General features: G+C 47.9%; 1 protein-coding gene across 1 annotated transcript in view; it reads left to right on the plus strand.

Moving 5' to 3' along the window:
* The window catches only part of Gnb5 (G protein subunit beta 5), a 33,641-nt gene that overhangs the window by 7,316 nt on the left and 3,292 nt on the right, over positions 1-23,033 (plus strand). The window contains exons 2-9 of the mRNA XM_036192732.1: positions 5,071-5,207; positions 10,139-10,180; positions 11,095-11,171; positions 12,796-12,928; positions 14,091-14,234; positions 15,958-16,049; positions 18,714-18,762; positions 22,120-22,216. Coding sequence (XP_036048625.1) covers positions 5,071-5,207; positions 10,139-10,180; positions 11,095-11,171; positions 12,796-12,928; positions 14,091-14,234; positions 15,958-16,049; positions 18,714-18,762; positions 22,120-22,216 — 771 coding nt within the window. The remainder of the gene's footprint in view (positions 1-5,070; positions 5,208-10,138; positions 10,181-11,094; positions 11,172-12,795; positions 12,929-14,090; positions 14,235-15,957; positions 16,050-18,713; positions 18,763-22,119; positions 22,217-23,033) is intronic.

The following is a 23,033-nucleotide window of genomic DNA, read 5'->3' on the forward strand; positions in this document are numbered from 1 at the left end:
GGAAAGGCGCAAAGCTACACAGAGAAACCCTGTCTTGAAAAACCAAACAGAAATAGAACTTTAAAACCATGTTCTCAAGCTGTTGTATAAAGCCCTCTGCCTAACCCCAATGTAATAAATGAGGGATATTGTCCAAATATACCAAAAGTCTTGGTGTGGTGGCACATGTCTGAGGGAAGAGAGGGAAAGAGGGAGGGAGGGAGGGAAGGAGGGAGGGAGAGAGGGAGGGAGGGAGGGAGGGAGAGAGGGAGGGAGGGAGGGAAGGAAGGAGAGAGGGAGGGAGGAAGAGAGGGAGGGAGGGAGAGAGGGAGGGAGGGAGGGAGGGAGGGAAGGAGGGAGGGAGAGAGGAAGAGAGGGAGGTTCCTACCTGTCCTTTCCTTACCTCAGTTTTTATACCCCCTTTAAATTCATGCTCTAAGGCCATTACCTTTGACAACCTGCCAGCAAGTGATGTGGACCACCCTATGGCTCCCTGACCTCATATGACGACCTGTGAGTCACTGTCACACTACAGAGTGCTTGATGCCTGGGTGTTGCCCTGTCTGTTAGTTCCAGGCTGTAAGCCTACTTAGAGCAGGGACAGTCTTCTTCTGGAGGTGTTTGGCATGGCACTTAACACCAGCTGAGCACTTCCTCGTCTCCCTCTTTCGGGGTCTCAGCAGTGGCTTCTGGTTCTGATTGTGCTTGTCTCAGAATATTCAGCAGTCTAAGCTGCATGGGCTCCAGCTGAGCAGGCAGGCAGTGAAGGTAGCGGACACCCTGGACATGGCTCAGGGAACAGGTTCCTTTGGATCAGCTTCTAGGCTGTTGCAGACATGTCTTAAAGGGACCACAGGAGTGTGGCACAGCATGTGCTGTGGTCTCTGCAGAGGCCTCTACCAAAGAGAGGAGTCCCCCGGCTGGGTTCCCTCCCCTGTGTCATCACCATGCTGCAGCCAGAGACGGGCACAAAAAGAGAGATCTACGTCACTCTGACGACAGTGGTCACTGTCAGTGGATAACAGCCATCACAGGGGTCCAGACATTGCATCACTCTGCTCTCTGTGATGAGTCCCTTTGCTGTCCCTGACTGTGTCACCACAGCTTTGGGCTTTTGCTTTCCTTAGCTGAGAATGCCCACTGAGAGCCCCGTACATAGTCTCATTCTCTGAGTCAGACATCTCCCTAAGCCCAGTACAGCCCCTGTTGTCTCTGTGTCCCCATTTCTGGTTAGCAAGTGTCCCCTCTGTGCCAGGCTTCAGTAGCTCTCAAGAGGGACTGATAAGGGACCAAACCATCAAGAGGAGAGGTGACTTGCTAGATGGCAGATGGCTGTGTGTGGCCGAGACAGACTTCTTAGTCCCAGATGCCTCAAGCAGAGCACACCGCTGGCTTCCTGAAGCTTACCTGCCAGCCAAATTCCCTAAGCAGTTAGCATTCCTATTGTAGAAACCAGAGTGTTCAACACTTCTTAAAATATATATATCTATCATCCTGGAGGAACAATCTGTCAGGAGGCAAAGTAGAAATCATTCCTGCCTCCAGCCCAGCCCCACAAATACATATTTAGCTCATTTCCAGATTTTCTTTTATTTTCCTGATATTTAATTTTTTGTAATTCTTTAATTCAATGCTTGCAAGATTTGGCAGATAGAAGCAGGATGGAGTAGGTTGGGAGTGAATCCGTGTGGGAAGGGAAGCCGCGAAGAAAAAGGATAATTGATAGTTGGGATGTGTTAAAATTGGAGTTATATAACGAGGGCCCTCTTTTAGTTGGTGAGACATCTTGTTTTTTCAGAGGGATGTTGGAGAGCAAGGCTTCCCCTAATCCTGAAGCAAGAGAGGCTGCAAGAATATGGGTAGGGGTTTCAATATAAAATATTAAACTGAACTACAGAAATGGCTCAGGGGTTAAGAGCACCGACTGCTCCTCCACAGGAGCCCAAATCAGTTCCCAGCACCCACATGGCAGCTCACCACAGTCTGTAACTCCAGCTCCAGGGAATCTGATGCCCCCTTCTGGTTTCTTCCAGCACTGCATATACTTGGTGCATATACATAGATGTAGGCAGACACTCATACACGTAAAGAGAAATAAATCTTTAAAAGGAATTATGTAGGACATGCTCCCTAACAGTGGAGGCTTGTGTAAAAGGCCTGTAAGAATTCAGAAAATTGAGTCTGTTTTTTAACTTTTCCAGTATGTCTTGAAAGGCCTGTGTCTGCAGGAGGCTGGTGGTGTGCTGTTTGTGAAATAGGCTCTCAGCATTTCGGTGGGTTCTTCAGCAGAAGCATTGAGCACCGTCACAGTATTTTGTAATGTACAAGAGTTTTTACCGTTGAGGTTTTCTTTTATTTCAGTATCTTTGCTGTGTTTGTTTGTTTTGTTTTTGGGCCAGGTTCTCACTATATAACTCTGGCTGGCTTCAAACTCACAGAGATTCACCTGTCTGGGCCTCGTGAATACTGGAATTACAGGCGTGCACTACTGTGCTGAAACAGTTGGTATTTTCTTAGGGACTTCTTTGCACACCTTTGCTCTTTCTTCTCAAGGGACACTCACATTTCTTGGAGAAATGACTGATTTCATGGTTGGCCTAGTGCAAGTTGCCTGGATTGGGAGCTCCCAAAGATAATGAAATGTGGCAGGGAGTCGTAAGCACCTGCATGGTGGGCCCTCTCCTGGGTCACAAGGACAATTTGGGCATTGAAGTACAGCACAGAAAAGCCAAAAATGTCACTCAGTAGTAGAGTACTTTCCTGGCACACCCAAGGTTAAGGATGTGGCTCAGTGATAAAGTGCTTTTAGATCATTCCCAGCATGGGGAAAAGAAGTCATAGAAACCGATTATGACTTGGTTAATACAGTGGAGTCCACACTGCTGTCAATAATGAATCATTAGGCCAGGTGGGGAAAGCAGTCAGTGGGTGTAGAAGGAACAATGGGCTTAGGGAAATCACCAGCTGTCAACCAGCAGTGTGGTAACAGCTGTTAGTGCATGGTACCATGAAGGCGTTGGAGCTGGAGAAGCAGAAGTCTAGGGGTCATGTACAAGGCACCACATAAACCAGGCATGGGGGCCCATGTCTGTCACCCCAGAACTGGGGAAGTGGAAGCAGGAACATCAGAAAGTCAAGACCATCTTCAGCTACACAGCAAGTTTGAGACCAGCCTGAGTTAAGCGAGACTCTCTCTCAAGAAGCACTCCCCAAAAGCTGGGGGAGAAGCACCCTATTTAGATGGTCTCAGAACCCATCCCCATACGGTACTTTTCATGCTAGAAGGTGGGATGCTAACTGGTAGACCACCTTCACCAAGGGCTCAGTCACCGTCAGCAGCAGAGGGACAGATGGTAGCATGTCCCTCTAGAAAGTCAATTATCTCCCTGTGGGATTCCTGACAAGAGTACCTGGACAGAATCTCATCATGGGTGAGCACCAAACAGGGACTGAAGGGCCCCAAGGCATGCAGTGAGTGACCTTGAGCTTACCTTTGTTGTGAAGGGCACTGTTGGGGTGGTGCAGCTCGGCAAGGCCTGTAGATGATTAGCCAGCATTACTTCCTGGTGTGGCTCACTACACTATGGTTCCATAAGACAGCTCTTTGGACTCAGAGGGGCGGTAAGAGCACAGGAAGGGAGGCACGGAAGATGTCTATGAGGGGTACAGTTGTCATAGCCCTGGCAACAGGAAGGGGGTGTTCCCCATCAGCCTGCCCCAGCTTCCTCCCATGGAAGCTCAATATCCCACTGCCCTGACCGCAGGAACCAGGCCTTCCCTGAGCTGTTCCATCTTCCCCCTGCTTGCAGACACTGAGCCTAGGCCTATCATCCTGGTTCAACCACTAACCAACCAGAGAGTGGTAGCCCTCAGCTGCCTCCTGTGGAGGGGAGCCCCTGAACCCTGCAGAACTCTGTCTCCCATCAGCTTCATGATGGACTGTTCATTTCCTCGCCATTACTTGACTAGCATCAACATCCCTCTCTAAGCCCATGAGCTATTCCTTGGCCTCAGGAAAAAGACACAGGTCCTAGCCCCCCGAGAAACTGCTCTGTGGAGCTCTGCCCTGGTAGAGCGATGTCACGAGCAGATTCTGTCCAGACGTTCAGGACAGTGTCCATTTCTGTGAACTCAATTCTTTAGCAGCCTTGCATGGTCATCATTGCTCAGCGCTTGTTTGGTGGTTCCTGCAGCTCCCATCATGCCCCAGGTCTTGGCTAGGCACAGGGACAGTTAGAGGCAGCTTACTGCCAGGGTGGGTGGTTTTTAATCAAGTCAGCTTCCCTAGTGAGTAGAAAGGGGTAGGGTCTGGGAATGGACGGTTCCTTCCGTAAAGTGCTTGCCATGGAAGTACTAAGACCCAAGTTCAGTCCCCAGCATCTCTATAAAACTGCCTGGTGTGGTAGCATGTGCCTTTAGTCCCAGTGCTGAGGAGGCAGAGACAGGAGGAACCCTGGTAGCCATCTAGCCTAATTGGTGAATTCCAGGCCAAGTGAAAGACCCTGTCTCAAAGACATAGATATTATTCCTGAGGATGACACCTGAGGTTGTCTTCTGGAAAACACAAGCACTCGCACACGTGCACATGTACACATGCACACACACACACACACTGCACACACACACACACACACACACACACACACACACACACATACACACATGAACACACACACCGAAAGGTAAAATCCCCAAGTTGCAGCCTGGCTCCCAGCAAGTTGTATGGACTTGTATTATCCAAGGAGTCTTCCGGAGCCTTGGTGTCTGCCTGTTACACGGAGACAGCAGTCTGACTCTGCTGTCCACTCTGCCCATCTCTCTGGGCCAAGAGGAAAGTCTACATAGTGCTCTAGAAATGTGAAGTAGTCTTGGTTAGCCTTGGGACCCATGAATGCAGAAGTAACTCAGAACTGTCAGGTCTTCCCCACAGAAGAGAGCCCCGTGGTACCTCTGCTCTCTAACCTTAGAAGAAAGCTTTGCAAGACCTAAAAGTAAGACGAGGATGCCAGGGAGCCCGAGGCGTTCCTAGGACAGCTGAGGCTTGCAGCCTGGCCCTGGGGGACAGAACTGACCGTGGCATTGTCGTTACAGTGCACCAGGTGGCAGAGCGGGTGGAAGCCCTGGGCCAGTTTGTCATGAAGACCAGAAGGACCCTCAAAGGCCATGGAAACAAAGTCCTCTGCATGGACTGGTGTAAGGACAAGCGGAGGATCGTGAGCTCCTCACAGGTACTGCGCACGGCTGCCACATCGCACTCGGTGTGCACAAGCGCATTTCCAGTCACACAGCTCAGGAAGAAAGAGCCCTCCAGTCCACGGCCCATCCCCTTTTTAGGACTGTGTTTACTCTCCAAGGGATGTGAGTTAACCGAGCATCCTCCTGCAGCATTGAGACTGTACGTCAGTGTTAGCGCCCTTGTCTGACATGCACTGTGCCTTGGGGTTGGTCCCCAGCACTGGACAGACAGGTGCTCGGGCACTCTGGAGATGCCACTGATTTTGAATCAGTAATGGAGGAAACGCTCCAGACTGTGCCCGACTGCTTTGATGAAGCATGAAAAATCATTTCTCAAGCATATCGAAAGGTCTCCTTTGTGAGTGAAGCCATTTTTAAAAGTATCTTCCTACCTTGAGGAGGGCATAAATGATTGAGATCCCGCTAATGGTTTTTTAAAATATAACAGTGTATATTTTTTGCTGTTGTTTTGTTTTATTTTGTTTGTTTGTTTGTTTGTTTGTTTTTTGGTTTTTCAAGACAGGGTTTCTTTGTGTAGCTTTGCGCCTTTCCTGGATCTCGCTCTGTAGACCAGGCTGGCCTCACACTCACAGAGATCCACCTGCCTCTGCCTCCCAATTTGCTGGGATTAAAGGCTTTGCCACCAACACCTGGCAACAGTGTATTTTTTTAAACTGGGTCTCAGTATGTAGCCCTGGCTGTACTGGAACTCACTCTGTTAGTTCCTTGAACTTAGATCCACCTGCCTCTGCCTCCTGAGTGCTGGGATTAAAGGTGTGTGCCACCACCACCCAGTGGTTTATTAATTCTTATTGTGCTTAATATAAGAAATTTAGCTGGGCGGTGGTGGCGCACGCCTTTAATCCTAGCACTCGGGAGGCAGAGGCAGGCAGATCTTTGTGAGTTCAAGGCCAGCCTGGGCTACCAAGTGAGTTCTAGAAAAGGCGCAAAGCTACACAGAGAAACCCTGTCTCGAAAAACCAAAAACTAAATAAATAAATAAAGAAATAAAGAAATAAAAATAATAGTAAGAAATTTAACGTAACTCTTTGGAATATATAATTTCTTTTATAACTTATGCAGTTTATCTTTGTATCTTATATGTTCATTGCTACATAACACATCACCCCAAAACTAAGATAAAAGATTTTTTTTTTAAGATTTATTTATGTATTATGTATACAGCATGTATGACTGCATGCCAGAAGAGGGTGCCAGATCTCATTACAGATGGTTGGGAGCCACCATGTGGTTGCTGGGAATTGAACTCAGGACCTCTGGAAGTGCTCTTAACCTCCGAGCCATCTCTCCCACCCGAGATAGAAGATTTAGCTCTGAGGTCCAGCCTGTGCCTGAGAAGCACAAAGCCCTGGGTTCCATCTCCAGCACTGAAATAAATTACCCCAAAATTAAACAGCCTAGCACAAGGACACCCTATATCACGGGATTCTGAGAGTTGGACACCTGGGCATTGGTTCTTACTCCACTGCCAGGTTGCTAAGAATGTAGGTGTGGCTACAGTCGGCTGACTGTGTGACATCTCTCAGGATGCCCTGCTCTTTGTTTCTGGCTGTGTGAACCTTTCCATAGCTTCTGCTCACAACTTGGTAGCTGACCTCCCTTCCAGCAGGTGACCTAAGAGAGGGACACGGAAGCAGAGCAGTGCTCTTTTGTGACCTAGCCTTGGAACTGGCATTCCATTTTTATGTTATGTTGTATTGGGCACATGGAATGTCCCGGATAAAGTAAGGAGGGAAACTGACTTCCTCAGCCATACATACATATATATGTATGTATTTTTAGGTTAGATATTGTCTTAGTTGGGTTTCTATCACAATGATGAAACACCAGGACAAAGAGTAATTTGGGAGGAAAGGGTATTTCAGCCTACCTGCTCCGGTCACAGTCTACTAAGGGAAGGCAAGGCAGGAATTCACGACATGAGCCTGGAGGCAGGAACTGAAACAGGCAACGAAGAATCACTGTTTACTGGCTTGCTCCTAGACTCAAGCCAGTTCCACGCCACAGCTGCTGTCCTTGGTGGTTGTCTCATGGTACTGGCATCTCCAAAATGTTGGTTTCTCCTCTGCAAGTTGAATGCACCTTCACCAGTAGCCTCTTCTGGGCTCTCTTCGGGGCCTATAACACCGCTGCATGGCGGCATGCCTTAACTTCTCTTTATGACCCCTTTCAATCCTGGGCCTCCCTCTGCTATGGAGGCTGAACTTTCCTGATGGCCTCTCTTTCAGGGACTCCAGCCTTGTCATATAGTATCAGGGCTCAGGTGCTCTCCGAGACCCCTTAGTGCCTTCAAAACCAGTACCACCGGAGTGACTCTTACACATTACCAAGTTCAGCTGCCAGCATGAGGTACAACCTTGGCTGCCTCTGGACCACAGCTTCCATGTGCTAACCCTCAGGAAACACTTCCAGAAAGTTCTGTTTCAATGGTACTGGTCTCTTATTAATCGCCACCAGGTATGGTAGCACATACCTACAATACCAGCACCTGAGAGGTGGAGGCAAGAGGGTCAGGAGTTCAAGGTCATCCTTGGTTACATGAGTTTAAGAGCAGCCTGGGCCACCTATGACCTTTTCTCAAACAAACAGACCTATGAACTAATATATTCTGTAGATCAGACTCTTATGATCAATATAGGTTTTCCCACACATCTGGCTCTGGATCAGGTCTTTCAAACAAGGGTTCATGTGTTCTTAATAACCTTCGTAAGTATGAAAGTGTACATGTTCTGGGGTGGGGAGATCTGTATTGCTTTTGCAGAGGACCTAGGTTCAGTTCCCATCAGCTACTTCAGGTAGCTCACAACACTCTATAATACTAGATCCAGGAGATGCAACAACCTCCTTTGGCCTCTGTGGACACTATACTCAAGTGCACATATTCTCTCTCTCTCTCTCTCTCTCTCTCTCTCTCTCTCTCTCTCTCTCTCTCTCTCTCTCTCTCTGTCTCTCTCTCTCTCTCTCTCTCTCTCTCTCTCTCTCTCTCTCACACACACACACACACACACACACACACACATAAAAATAAAAATCTTTTTAAAAAGACAATATATATGCTCTGGATGACCCCCATGCTATAATGTCTCTATCAGGCTCATGCTCGATAGGACAAGTGTTATTAATTTGCTGTGTGACCTGTAGATCTAACATTTCATGTTGCACTTGCTTTTTATTTTATATCCATAACAAATTTATCCCCCATGCATATTTAAAATGCCAGAAAGTAGAGCAGAGTTTTGACTCCTCTGTTTCAACCATTATCTTAATTAAATTTTATTTATTGTTCAGTTTTGTTAGACAAGGTCTTTCTTTGTAGGCTAAACTGTCCTCACATGTACAATTCCCCTGCCTCAGCCTCTCCAGTGCTGATTGCAGATTCATGTTGCCATATCCAACTTACCATTTTAGTGCATTTCTGTATAGTCTTTACTTATATAAAGTGGTTGCTATTCAGCTATTTGACTTTTAAGTCTTTGCAAGCATCCAAGTGTGGGGGGATTTCCTGTCACTCACCTGCCTCCTTTTTAAAGACAGGGTCTCCAGTTTCCCAGGGTGGCCTCAGAATCACTTTTACCTTGGATAACCTCGAACTTCTGACCCTCCTGCCTCCACCTCCCAAGTACTAGGATTATAGGTGTGCACCACCACCACACCCAATCTGCGAAGTGCTGAGAGCTGAACCCAGGGCTTCACTCATGCCAGGCAAGCAGTCTAGTGACTCGCTTACACCCCCAATCCCTCGTGTGCCACTCTTACTGGAGAAGGAAGGTGAGGCCACGTGGCCACTTCTGAGTACACTCCATGCATCCACCACTGCTCAAGAGAGGAAGGGGGATATGCGTGGAAGTGTTGGATGGAGGCTGGAAGAAACATCGACAATTCTGGAGCAGTCTTTGGAATACCAGCAACCTTCTCCCTGTAATAAAGGAGATTGATCACACTGGTGCGTGGGAATAGGGTTTGGGGGTGGAGGTACATTCTCTCCGGGTATGTGGGCGCCTGGCAAGTACATCAGCTTGTGGAAGAGCACATTTAGTTTCATGAGACTTGGGAGTGCACAGTGGGTAGGCGGCGGGAAATGGCAGGCAGTGAGGCAGAGGAAATCGCCACACCGAATCAGTGTCCCTGTCTACAGAGTGTGGTGGACTCTAGGTGCAGAGGACCCTCATGTGCAAACTCTGAGCCTCTGTTGTATTATGAACAATTGGCTTTCCCAAACCGTCCTGTACATCCTGTTTGGCCATTTAGGCAAAAATTAGGTCCAGAGACACGTGAGCCCAGGGATCTTAAAGGGCCGCAAACTATGCCCTTTGACCTCAGCCACTTTTCGAGAGTTACCCTGACTCCTCCCACCAGATGTGGTCCAGAGAGATTCTGTCACTGTAACAGCAGACCTTGCCTCTGCCTCAGGGGGATTTCCCAGCCCATCCCCCGGCCTCCTTCACCACCTGAACTTCCAAATGGCTGGAGGGATTACAGACCTGAGCCTGAGCCTGAGCCTGAGCCTGAGCCTGAGCCTGAGCCTGAGCCAGACATGGTGGTGCATGCCTGTAAGCCCAGCACTCAGAAAGCAGGCAGATCCAATGTTCAAGGTCATCCTCAGCTACCAGTCAAGGTCTAAGCCAGCCCAGGCCGTGTGAGCCTCTGTCTGTCCAACAGGAAAGAAAGTATCAGAGTCTTGCTTTCTCTCATGCCATCCAGATAAAAAAATGTGAAACAGAGAGCCGAGCCTTCAGAAAGCTCTCTGGAAAACCCAGCCTGACTTCCTCATCCCCTCCATTCACATAAGTGGGAGGCTCTTGATTTCGGCTGCCTCTCGCTGTCCATCAGGACACAGCTCTGAGGACTTCCAGGCTATTACTGGTAAGAACACCCCTGAACTGTTGTTTTTTTCTCTCTGCAGGACGGGAAGGTGATTGTTTGGGACTCCTTCACGACTAACAAGGTGAGGCGTCCCTCCTAGCCACACCCTGGGCCTCGGCTTCTCAGCCTGACTGCCCTCTGGGACCCCTGTGAATGACCATGGAAACAGCAACTCTGCCAGCACCCCCAGCCTGACCCTCAGAGGACCACGTAGGTCCACCCCCAGACCAGATCTGGCATAGCGAGAGAAGCCTGTTAAACCCCTACACTCGACCCTGCTTTGTATTTTTCTTTGAGTGATCATGAAAAGGATCCAGATCCTGTCTTCTCTCCCATCTCTACCTCTGGCCAGAGCCCATAAAACTGTAGAAATGAGCACATGTAGTGAAAGAGACTACAGCCAGATCAGACCGACACACTGAGGGGTGGGGCAGTCTGAGTCCAAGGCAGGGGTACTCTTGGCACACACACGCCCCGGGTAGATCTAAGGTTAGACCATTTCCATGAGATAAAGACCAAAACTCTAGACACAAGTATGGTTGCAGGCCGGGGCCCACCAGCATCTGTACAAGATAGTGCCGTATGCTAAGTATGGGCATCAATATCTGTCTGAAAAGAAAGGCTTGTTTCTCACTGTGGGAAAGGGGACCTAGTCTACATTATTAAACATGTTAGTAGATGTGGTCAGCAGCCGGGGCATGCAATGGTAAAGTGAGGGCCATTTTCCAGGGCAGAGTCCCTAGTGGTCAGACCCCTGGCAAATGGTAAAAAAAAATGAAGTAAAGCCTTGCCGTTTCTTACCAGCTGAGGTTTGGTTTGTACTGGCAGCCTGAGCCCCCCCCCAGCAGTCTGAAGTCCTCTTTCATCCGGTGCCACTGTCCTGTAAACAGCAACAGATCGGTGGCGACTCGGTGTTCGTTATTTTGTAAAAGCTCAGACAGGAAGACCTGTGAGGAAGTACCTGTTATTCACTCCCGATTGGTGCTAATGTTTCAGGAGCATGCGGTCACCATGCCCTGCACGTGGGTGATGGCATGTGCTTATGCTCCGTCGGGATGTGCCATCGCTTGTGGGTAAGTTTTTCAAATGTCCCATTAGCCACAAAATACTGTTTTGCTTTGTATAGGCAAATATTCCAAAATCCCAACAATCCGAGAAACATGTCTGACACAGGCCTGTGCTTTCTTTTCTTTTTTTATTTTTATTTTTTATTTTATTTGTTTGTTTGTTTTCAAGACAGGGTTCTCTGTGTAGCTTTGCGCCTTTCCTGGAACTTGCTTTGGAGACCAGGCTGGCCTTGAACTCACATCTGCCTGCCCCTGCCTCCCGAGTGCTGGGATTAAAGGTGTGCGACACCACCGCCTGGCTCTTTTCTTTTTTTAGAGGGTTTCTCTGTGTAGCCCTAGCTGTCCTGGAACTCACTCTGTAGACCAGGCCGGCCGCGAACTCAGAGATCCCTGTACTTTCTAACCATGAAAAACAATTAAGTCCAGAGAGAGCGACCCTTAGAAATGGCTGGCCAAGAGCTGTCCTGAACAACGAAACCAGTCAGAGGCCCAGGAGTTCAGACCCCATCATCCACATGAAAAACTAGACAGATGCCCAGGGGACAGCTCAGAGAGTAAATGTGTTTGCTGTGCAAGCTGATAACCAGAGTCCAGCCCCTGGATCCCACTGTGGAAGGAGAGAACTGACTCTTGGAAGTTGTCCTCTGACCTCCACATGTATGCTGTGGTATACATGTATGCATCCCCCTTCTCTCTTTCTCTGTCTCTCTCTCTCTCTTACACACACACACACACACACACACACACACACACACACACAGCACTAATAATACTTTTTCAATGAAAAAATTTAGGTTTATTTATTTTATTCTGTGTAAGTGTTTACCTGCGTGTATATGTGTGCACCATGTGCATGCCCAGTGCCCACACAGGTCAGAAGAGGGCGTTGGATCCTCTGGAACTGTTGTTACAGATGATTGTGCGCCAATATGTGAGTGCTGAGAAATGAACCCAGGTCCTCTGCAAAAGCAGCAAGTGCTCCTTTTTAAAAATAAGTAAATAAATATCCATTTTTCTAACAGTTTTGTTGATATTTTGCATTTGATGATTTTTGTCTCTTCAGTTTTATTATGAGTATTTGTATAGTCCATGTATCATATGTGCCCTCAGAGGACAGAAGAGAGCCTTGGAGCCCCTACAATTAGAGTTGCAGATGGTTGTGACCTGCCCTGTGGTTGCTGGGATTGAACCTGGGTCCTCTAGTCCTCTTAACCACTGAGCCATCTCTCCAGCCATTAGGTCCTTAGCTCCTCAGCTCCTTATTAGCTGATAGGGAACCCCTGTTAATCTCTCAACTGTGATAAAGATGCAGCAGATACATTAGGAATGTTCTTATTTGGAGGAGACATACATGTGCACCTTGATCTATGTAGATGTAAAATACCATGTTTACACTTAAATGGTTCTGCATTTGTTCCCACACTCTTGTTTGTGACTCCAAGGAAAGGAATTTCCAATTTCATATTTGTGAGTTTGACTATAGATCAGAAGGTCTTCAGAGTCCAAACGGAGAGGTTTTAATGTGAGACACTGCTGAAGAAAAGCATTTGCAGAGTCGGTAACAATGAGAAAGGATACATGTCTCTCATCCTTCAGTGTCAGCCTTCGGTCCCTCTGTCTTCTGTGCTAGGGGTCTGGATAATAAGTGTTCCGTGTATCCTCTGACATTTGACAAAAACGAGAACATGGCTGCTAAGAAAAAGTCGGTCGCTATGCACACCAACTACCTGTCAGCCTGCAGCTTCACCAATTCGGACATGCAGGTGAGTGCTCATATCACCCTGGGGCACTCCCCTGCAGAGCACATGGGGGGCGGACTGCACAGTAAGTCATGCCCAGTGTGGTGCAGGATCCCGAGGTCGTTTCTCCTTGGTCACTGTTCTTAATAAAATCGGAAAGAGGAAAACCTGGAGCACTGAGGTAGAGTTCAGATGGACTCTGGGTGTTGTGGTAGCACTCTGCTTTGGTTGGGTGAAAGGCAGAGTGCAGCCTGTGAGGCAGGCAGCCTAACACTTCACAGCTGCTGGGCTTCAGGGCTGTGCTCTGCTGCATGCATCTCCCTGTCCGTGTTTTACACTTTAATTTTGAAATGTTATTTTAGGTTGATTTATTTTATGTGTATTAAGTGTTTGCCTGCATGTGTGTCTGTGTACCACATGCATGCAGTGCCCACGGAGGCCAGAAGAGGGCATCAGACCCCCTGGAGGTATAGATGATTGTAAGCCATGTGGGTTCTGGAGACCAAACCCTGGTCCTCTGCAAGAGTAGCCAGTACTCTTAAACTCTGAGCCGTGCCTCCAGCCCTTACATTCTAATCTTTAAAAAATTAAATGAAAACTGGGGCTGGAGAGATGGCTGGAGATAAGAATCTGGGCAACCCAAAAGATGCCTATTACTCCGGCTGTGAGAGATCTGACACTTTATTTTGACTTCAGCACTCAAAGACACACGTGCTCACACCTTCACACACACACACACACACACACACACACACACACACACATAATTTTAAAAAGCAAGAACAAAATGTTAAGGGCATTAAGTCTGTGCCCTGCTTTGCATCAGGCACAGCAAGCACAGCACAACTCTACCTCTCCCACTGCACTTCTCTGGCGGGTTGTGACTGCTCCCACAGTTGGTTCAGTCATACAGACCTGCAAGGCAGGCAGAAACCTGCTTTAGGACCCCACAGTGCTGGACTGGAAGCCCAGCGAGCTGAGGATCTTGAAGTGAGACTTGGTGATCAAGCTGTTGACCTTGGAAAGTAACTTGTATGGCTGGTCCCCTCTTTTCTTCCAGGTACAGTATTTCCTAGGGCAAGCGGCTAGGGTGTGTGTGTGAGAGAGAGAGACACGTCTGGCCTGCTGTACTCTGGAAGGGTAAGCCTTTAGCTCACCTTCCCTAACACTCTCTTTCTTCCCACAGATCCTGACAGCCAGTGGTGATGGGACATGCGCCCTGTGGGACGTAGAGAGTGGACAGCTGTTGCAGAGTTTCCATGGGCATGGGGCTGATGTCCTCTGCTTGGACCTGGCTCCCTCAGAAACTGGAAACACCTTCGTGTCTGGGGTAAAGACAAGGAAAATCCCTGGGGTCTTTTGTCCACTAGGGAGGTAGACTCTGTTAGTCCTTTTCTGTCCTCGGGTCTGGTCCTGTCTCTCTGGTCTTCAGCACCCTGCAGCTGGAAACCCCAGTTCCTACAGCCATGTCAGCTGCGGCCATGTCAGCACGGTCTCCAGGCTCCCTTCCTTCTGTCACTGACATCCAGAAGTCTCTATAGAGATCTGGAATGTTCTGGAATGTGTGTGACTGTCACCATATATTTAAGATTCCTCAAATAAAGTTTGCATCTTAGCTCAACCAGAGGCCGCTGGCCATGCGCAATGCATGCTAAGATGAGCCAATGCTGGGATATCACTGGGGGGGGGGGGCCCTGATCTCTTGGCTACCATCTTCCTCTCTCATCCTTGGGTGCAGGAAACAGAAGAGGAACTATAGGCATCAGCATACTTGGACCCTAACTGACTTCATCTAGAAGCTTAACATACTTCACAATAGCACTCGCTGCCTCTTCCCCCAAGATAGTACCCGCAGTAGATGAGTTTCTAGCATGTGTTGTGTAGTTGGGAGGGGTGTTTCTGGGCAGATTTGGAATAATACAGCTAGACTGGCTGTACCAACTCCCAAACCTGCCTCTCATGTTCAGGAGATGGAGGTGATTTCTTAGCTCTCTACTGCAAGCTGCCCGGCCTCAGCCCTGGAGTCAAGCCACTGGGAGCCTCCCATTGTTCACTGGGAGAGACCCTGATTTTCTTTTCATTTTGGCCATCCATGTATGTCTTCTCCCTGTGCCTTTGTATAGCTGCATCGTCCCTGCTCAGCCACACTGCCCTCTTGAAATGACCATTATCTCTAGATAATTTTGTCTCTCTGCATACACGAGCTCCATTCACTTTAGTGTCCACTAGGAAGTTGGAGATACTTGAATTGTATTGTCTTTGTCCTCAGTGAAACGCTCAGGGGACTGTATGCCATGACAGGTACTCCTAAGATGGCACTGTAGCTCTTCATACCTTTGAAGCCAACCAACCTGAATGCTTTACACCATCAGTTCATCTAACTATTGAGAGAATGCCTTTTGTAGTCAAGCTCTGTGGGAATGTATCAAAAGCTCCTAGAATCTTGATAGCATGGTATGGAAATTTTTTCACTTACAGTTCTCTGGCTTGTGAACGACTCAGAGAGAGCATGCAGTTTTCAGGGTTGAGGGGTGGGGGGTGGCTTTCCACCCTCTCCCCCAGTTGTTCAATGGCAGGACTATGAAGAGGCCCTGGGACAGCTGTTTCCCAGGTTGGCACGCTGCTGAGGTGCAGGTGGCCCAAAGGAACCCCGTTCCTAACTGCTGAGGGCTGGCTCACAACTCCCGCAAAGCTGAGGCTCTTGGCCACCACCAACCCATCCCTTAGTGACACCGGTCCGGACACCCCCACCCCCTCCATGTGCACCAAGATCTGCTTGCCTTTGGTGTGCAAATGGGTAGAAAGGAGAAAACGGAAGAGGGGTGAAGGAAAGTGAAATGCCCAGTGGGGAGGAAACACCGAAGGTCAGAGACGCCCCAAAGAAGGAAACACGCTAAAGGGGGAAGTGTAGAGAAACCGGCCTGCTCTTCTAGCCTGAGACCAGTCGGGTCTGCTCCTCGGGCTTAGTGGGTCGAAGAGAGTCGTGTGTTAAGGTTCATCCCTGAGTGTACCTAGTCCTTGCAGTGTGTAACGGGATGACTTTCTGTTTGCAGAGCTGTGACAAGAAGGCTATGGTGTGGGACATGCGCTCTGGCCAGTGCGTGCAAGCCTTTGAAACTCATGAATCTGATGTCAACAGTGTCCGGTCAGTGAGTCAAATGCTTGAGATCCTCTGTCCTGGGGCTTTACCGGGCTTTGATCACACACACACACACACAAACACACACACACCAGAGGATACCTGAGGAGAAAGCGCTCAACAGGAAAGGCTCCAGGTCCCAGGAGCACTTAATCTACTTGCTTTAGAGACAACCCAAGTCCTCCCTCAGTGAGCCAGTATTTCTTGGCCATTCTTCACATACTTATTGAGTGTACACATGCCAGCGGTCTCCTCAGAAGTAAGATTACAGCATGGTAGACGAGGCTTCTGCTGCCCTTCAGGAAACAAACCAGATACAAAAGATACACACATATACAGTGGGAGAGAACAGAGGCACGAATGGATGGGCTGTTCCTTAGAGGCTGACGGCCCATGAAGAGGCTGACGGCCCATGAAGAGGCTGACGGCCCATGAAGAGGCTGACGGCCCATGAAGAGGCTGATGGCCCATGAGAGGCTGACGGCCCATGAGAGGCTGAAACCAGGAGGATGAAGAGCAGGCTTGCAAAGGAAGGAAGGGCACTGAGGTGAGACAGGCCACAGTGTAAGAGCTCCGAGCTCAGGAAGCCCCATCTCTAATCCCAACAGTAAGCAGTGGCCCATTTGTTTAGACAGGGAGGGCTAGAGAAGTATAGAGGGGAGCTGGGCATTGAACCCGTATGGGGCAACTTCAGTTGAGAAAACCCTAGGCAGCCTGGTGGAGATGTTCAGTCGGTAGCAAGCTCTGGGAGTGAGGTTCCAGAAAAGGGTTCAGAAGGAGCCACAGCCGTGGCTAAATATAAAACATCTTTCTGCTCAGGGTCTTAAAAAATCCATTGTTCTTGGTGAGAAAACACTAGACATGCTCCTCTGAGTTCAGTTCCACATCAGATGACTCACAACTCCAGGTCCAGGAAATCCAACACCTTCTTCAGGCCTCCTCAGGACACCTGCACTCACGTGAACATAATCTCTCTCTCTCTCTCTCTCTCTCTCTCTCTCTCTCTCTCTCTCTCTCACACACACACACACACACACACACACACACACACACACATACACACACACGTCCATACCATGGTGTGGAGCAGGCAGAGCTCAACATGGCAGGCATTTTTCTTCCAACCTTTCTGTTCTTGTCCCCTTCCACCAGAACTGTTTAAGGTAGTTACCTGGAACCAAGGGTTTAACTCATCTGGTAAAGCATTAGAGGACCCAACTTCAGTCTCTCTCCTCCACATAAACGTGCACAGTGGCAGATGGTTGTTACCCCAGCCCTGAGGAGGCAGAGCTAAGAGGATGCCGTGGGGCTGACTGGCCAGCCTGTCTAGCCTGGTTGGTGAACTCTGGGTCAATGAGAGCGCCGGACTCAAAGGAGGGGGACATGGTCCTGAGATTGACACCTGAGGCTGCCCCCACCTTCTAGATGCGTGTGCACACACACACACACACACACACCCCTCCACAAATGCGTGCATTAAAATAAATAAATAAACTTGCCGGGTGGTGGTGGTGCATGCCTTTAATCTCAGCACTTGGGAAGCAGAGCCAAGTGGATCTCTGTGAGTTCGAGGCCAGCCTGGTCTACAAAGTGAGTTCCAGGACAGGCACAAAGCTACACAGAGAAACCCTGTCTCGAAAAAACAAAAACAAATAAATAAAAAACAAATAGATAAATAGATAAATAGATAAACTTTCCTATTCATTAGCACTTTTTTTTTTTGTAAAACTATTATCTCCCTAGGACAAACTGTACGGTGGAGAAAGGAGACGCCTTGCAAGGGATGGGACACATCTGAGTGTGAGCAAAGTGAAGGGGTTAAAGATACTTATTCAGGGGATGTAGCTCAGCTGGCAGAGTGCTTAACTAATGTACATGGGACGGAATGCAGAGTGCTCTCTCTAACATGGCATAAAACCAGGTGTTGTGGCTCCCTCCTGGACTCAGAACAGAGGAGGTGGAGTCAGGGCAGTCAGAAGTTCAAGGTCATTCACATATGGAGTTCAAGGCTAGCCTGGGCTACATGAGACCCCATTTATAATAAATAAATGAACACCCTCACTCCAACCCCTGCTTCTGGTTTATAATCTAACATCCATACTTCCTACCGAAGCTGACAGCCACCGTTCATTGCTTGCTTTTTATTTGGCAGCATGCAGGATTCTTGGAACTCACTGCACTATTAGATCTGGTCCATGAAGACAGGCTTTGTTACCCTCACTTTTCCGAAGAGGGAACCAGGCTGGGAAAGCTGATGTCATTGCCCAAAGTACTGCTTGTCCTGACAGTGCCAACAGCTGATGTGGCTCTGTCCATCTGACTCTGTTATCCCTGTGCTCTGAGCCACACTTTGGGAATTAGGTGCATGATAGGCCCCTGCTTTGTTAGATGCCTGGGTGAATGTGGGTTATGACAGTTGGTTCTCAGCAGGCCTCTCTCCAAGGTAGTGCCGCTGTCTCGGGTTTACCGGAGGAACATGAGAGGCTGGTGGTCAGACCACGTGAGACTCCCCTCTGGCCTATACAAAAGTTCACCTGCAACCCAGAAGTGGAGCTTCTAGGTCTGAGACCCTGAGCCAGGACGCCATCCCAGGGGTTCTGGGAACAGAGGTGTCAGTGGCTAGGGATGACTGCTCCCCATTAACAGGCTTTCTACCAACTCTCTCTGCAGATACTACCCCAGTGGAGACGCCTTTGCTTCTGGGTCAGATGATGCAACGGTAGGTTTCTCAGTTATTGAGAGCCCTTTCAAGGCAGAGGGGAGAGATAATAGCTTGTTTTTATTTATTTGTTTGTTTGTTTGCAAGAGTAACAAGGAAATTTTATTTAAAGCAAAGCAACAGAAGGAACCAGAAAACACCACAGGGAAGCATCAGGCTTTAATTTTTTTTCAAACTTTATGTATTTTTATGTGTATAGATGTTTTGCTCTATGTACATCTACACACCACATGCATGTTTGGTGCCCTTGGAGGCCAGAAGAGGGCACTGGGATGCCCTGAGACTGGAGTTACAGATGTGAGCCGCCATCTGGGTGCTCAAACCCTGATCTTCTGGATTAGCAGCCAGTGATCTTAACAGCGGGTCCATCTCTTCAGCCCTTTATCTTTATTTACTTGTTTGGTTGGTTTGGGTTTTGTTTTCTGAGTCAGGGTTTCTCTGTGGAGCAGCCCAGGCTGTCCTGGAACTCGCTCTGTAGACCAGGCTGTCCCGACTCACAGAGATCCACCAGCCTCTGCCTCCCAAGTGCTGAAATTAAAGGCGTGCACCACCACCACCTGGTTGTAGATGTAAAACAACAAACACAGAGCCAGTTGCAGAGTTAAAAGCCAAGAGGTCAGAGCAATAGCTGAAAACCTTACCCTTACAAGATGGTTACATCTACACCTGGTGCTTTATTTTATTTTTTAAACAATTTCCTTTCTGGTCACAGAAGTCATGGGTGGTTAATGAGGGGGAAAATGAAGGAAATTAAATTACTCTCCTAAGGAAAGCCACACACACTTTAGTGAATCCTGAATGTGCTTTCTCTTTGCCAGCACAATGTCTGTCTGTATATTTGTCCTTTCCGCATAACAGCTGGTGTACATTCTGTGCCTAACAAGCATTTTTCACTCGTGTATTCTCTTTTTTTTAATGTATTTTTTAAAAGATTTATTTATTTATTATGTACACAGAAGAGGGTGCCAGATCTCATTACAGATGGTCGTGAGCCACCATGTGGTTGCTGGGAATTGAACTCAGGTCCTCTGGAAGAGCAGTCAGTGCTCTTAACCTGAGCCATCTCTCCAGCCCCTCGTGTATTCTCTTAATCATTGCCCGGTATTTCGTATGATTGGCATGCTGTCATGTACCCAGTCTTCGATCTGGAGAGAGCTCTTCCTAAGCCTCCCCCACCCCTCATTAAGAACACTGCCATAAAGCCCAGCATGATGGTACAGTGTCTGTCATCACAGCTCAAGGGAAGAAAGAGGAACAGGAGTTCAAGGTCATCCTTAGCTACATAAACATAGCAAGCTCATGGCCAGCCTGGGCTACAGAACAAGCTTAGCTGTAAGTAAATATTGTTATGCCTCTCACTATTTAAAACTCTCAGGCATTAGTTGCTTACCTAAAAACAGATTCAGTGCTCACAGTTTCGTTGCTAGTGGCAAATTATGCCAACATACATTTTTAGGAGAAAACATAATGCCATTTCTTGGTGTCCTTAAAAATATCAAATAGCCCATTAAGTCATAGGCTTCACTCTGAGCTGCTGCTGTGGAAGTCATTACAAGAGAAATTGAGTTTTGGTAATAATGAAAATCTTAGGGCTGAAGAGATGCCTCAGAGGTTAAGAGAGCTGGCTGTCATTCCAGAGGACCTGAGTTCAATTCCCAGCACCCATTTCAGGTGGCTCACAACCTCCCATAACTCCAGTTCTGGGGATACCCATACATATGTATTCATACACACACACACATCCATATTCACATAAATACAATGTTTTTAGAAAACTCTTATATGTGTCAACAATATGTATGATGTATATATATATATACACACACACATATATGTATATATACACACATTTTGGCCATGCCATTTTCTGGAAATAATTCTATTCTAAGGGTTCCGCTCTTAAGCTAATGTAAATTTCAGACATCAACATATAAAGATTTTTACGTAAACATTTTTATCACGTGGCTATGGACAGTTCTGTGGTCATTGCCAGCCCATTGCCCCTTGTAATATATTCAGAAATCAGTTTTCCTCCCACAAAAAAAAAATGTTCATCATAGAATTATGCACAAAAGAGAAAATTAGTCATAAGAAGAACATTTAGTTGGCCGTGGCCCAACAGATTATGACACAGCCACATGGAGAATATTGGACAGACATGTAAGTCATCTTCTTTGAAGACTAATTTTGGAAAATGCTTACCACATAATGTTGACAGAGACAGCAGTGCTACACCCATCCCATCTATTTCCACACAGTCTTAGGGTTTCTACTGTGGTGATGAAACACCATGGCCAAAGAGCAAGTTGGAGAGGAAATAGTTTGTTTGGTCTACACTTTCAAATCCCACTGTTCTTCAAAGAGGGCAGGAACCTGGAAGTAGGAGCTGATGCAGAGGCCATGGAGGGGTGCTGCTTACTGGCTTGCTCCTCATGGCTTGCTCAGCCTGCTTTTTTATGGAGCCCAGGGGTGGCCCCACCCACAATGAACTGGGCTCTCCTCCATCAATCACTAAGAAACTGCCTTGTGAACAACCCAAACTTTTATTTTTCTTCTCCCAGAGCTGACCAAACCCAGGGCCTTGCACTTGCTAGGCAAGTGCTCTGCCACTAAGCTAAATTCCCAACCCCTACAACCTAACCTTATGGAGGCATTTTCCTTTTTTTTTTTTAATATTTATTTATTTATTATGTTGTTTATTATGTTTACAGTGTTCTGCCTGCATGTATTCCTGCAAACCAGAAGAGGGCACCAGATCTCATTACAGATGGTTGTGAGCCACCATGTGGTTGTTGGGAATTGAACTCAGGACCTCTGCAAGAACAGTCAGTGCTCTTAACCTCTGAGCCATCTCTCCAGCCCCTGGAGGCATTTTCTCAACTGAGGTCCTTCCTCTCAGATGACTCTAGCTTGTGTCAAGTTGACATAAAACTATCCAGCACATACACATAAAATAGAAAAAAACACAAAAAAGAACATCACAGACATTAGCAAATACCTCTAAAACTTGGGGGGAGGGGACTTTCATCTCCTCGTACACAAATTTCTAAGTATTTCAGACTGTTCCATGATGACTGTATGTACTTCATCATGGAACAGAAAGCAGGGTTCTGTGTTTATCTCTGTACCTGAAGAAGTTTCCTAGATTTGCTGCTTCTTTGAGTCTCTACTGCCCCATGGAGATTAGCAGGAAACAGGGCTGAAGGATAAAATAACAGGAAAGAAAAGTAAAGAGGTTTTCTCCTGTCATACCTCAAACTACAGAAGCCGCTGGGCCCCCATCGTAGCTCTGTGGTCTGCACTTTGAGAAATTGAAGCCAGGAGTAATTGACCTTTGTTTGTTTCTTCCCACCCCAGTGTCGCCTCTATGACCTGCGGGCAGATAGAGAGGTCGCCATCTACTCCAAGGAGAGTATCATATTCGGAGCATCCAGTGTGGACTTCTCCCTCAGTGGTAAGATTTCCTTTCAGAAACGTCTCCAGGACTGTAAGGCTAGACCTAAAAAACAAACCAGCCCTCTGCCTAGCTTCCCATTTCGGGGCGTTTACCCACCAACCCCACAGCTCCCCAGAGCAGCAGGAAATATTAGATAGAAGGATTTATAGTGCGGAGATAAACAGATAGAAAATACAGGACAGCCTCCAGAGGGCCTGGAACCTATTCCAACAGGCCCTGAGTGTCTCTGCCCCAGGGTATTTATAGAGATGCCAAGGGGTGGAGCAAAAGACCTCCCCCCCCAGCACAGCCAAGTGCAGATCATCTCAGACACCTGCACTCAGGCCCGTGGTCCTAATCATCCTCTATGAGGACCTGCTGGGTAAAGCCACGAGGAACCCGAAAACGGGCTCCCACATCCCATCACTGAGCTTTCTGTGGAGCAGTATGCTCAGGCCACATCTGACCTTCTGATACCCCTCACCTCACCTCATCCCCTGGCCCTTCCCTTGTGAGTTCTAAAACTCCCTGCTGCCCTGCGCACAGCTGGGAGGCAGTTGCAGAAGCCAAGTCACTGCTGATGGGACACCTCCCTGTTCTGAGTTTGTGCCTTTGCACACAGAATCGCAGCCACTTTACAGCACCTCTACCCAACTCAACTGCTCAGCCCTCAAAAGCATTGACCACTTTGCTTTCATCTCTGTAAATTCAAGTTGAAGGTGTAGAAATGGTAGGAGTGTGCCTGCTTCCTCTTAAGCGGGATGGCATCCTACACACACGTGAGCCTGGCATGGTGGCTCCTACCACCTGATGCTACCTACAGTGATATTCCTCT

This window comes from Onychomys torridus, chromosome 7 (genome assembly GCF_903995425.1).
Source record: "Onychomys torridus chromosome 7, mOncTor1.1, whole genome shotgun sequence".
Lineage (NCBI taxonomy): Eukaryota > Metazoa > Chordata > Mammalia > Rodentia > Cricetidae > Onychomys > Onychomys torridus.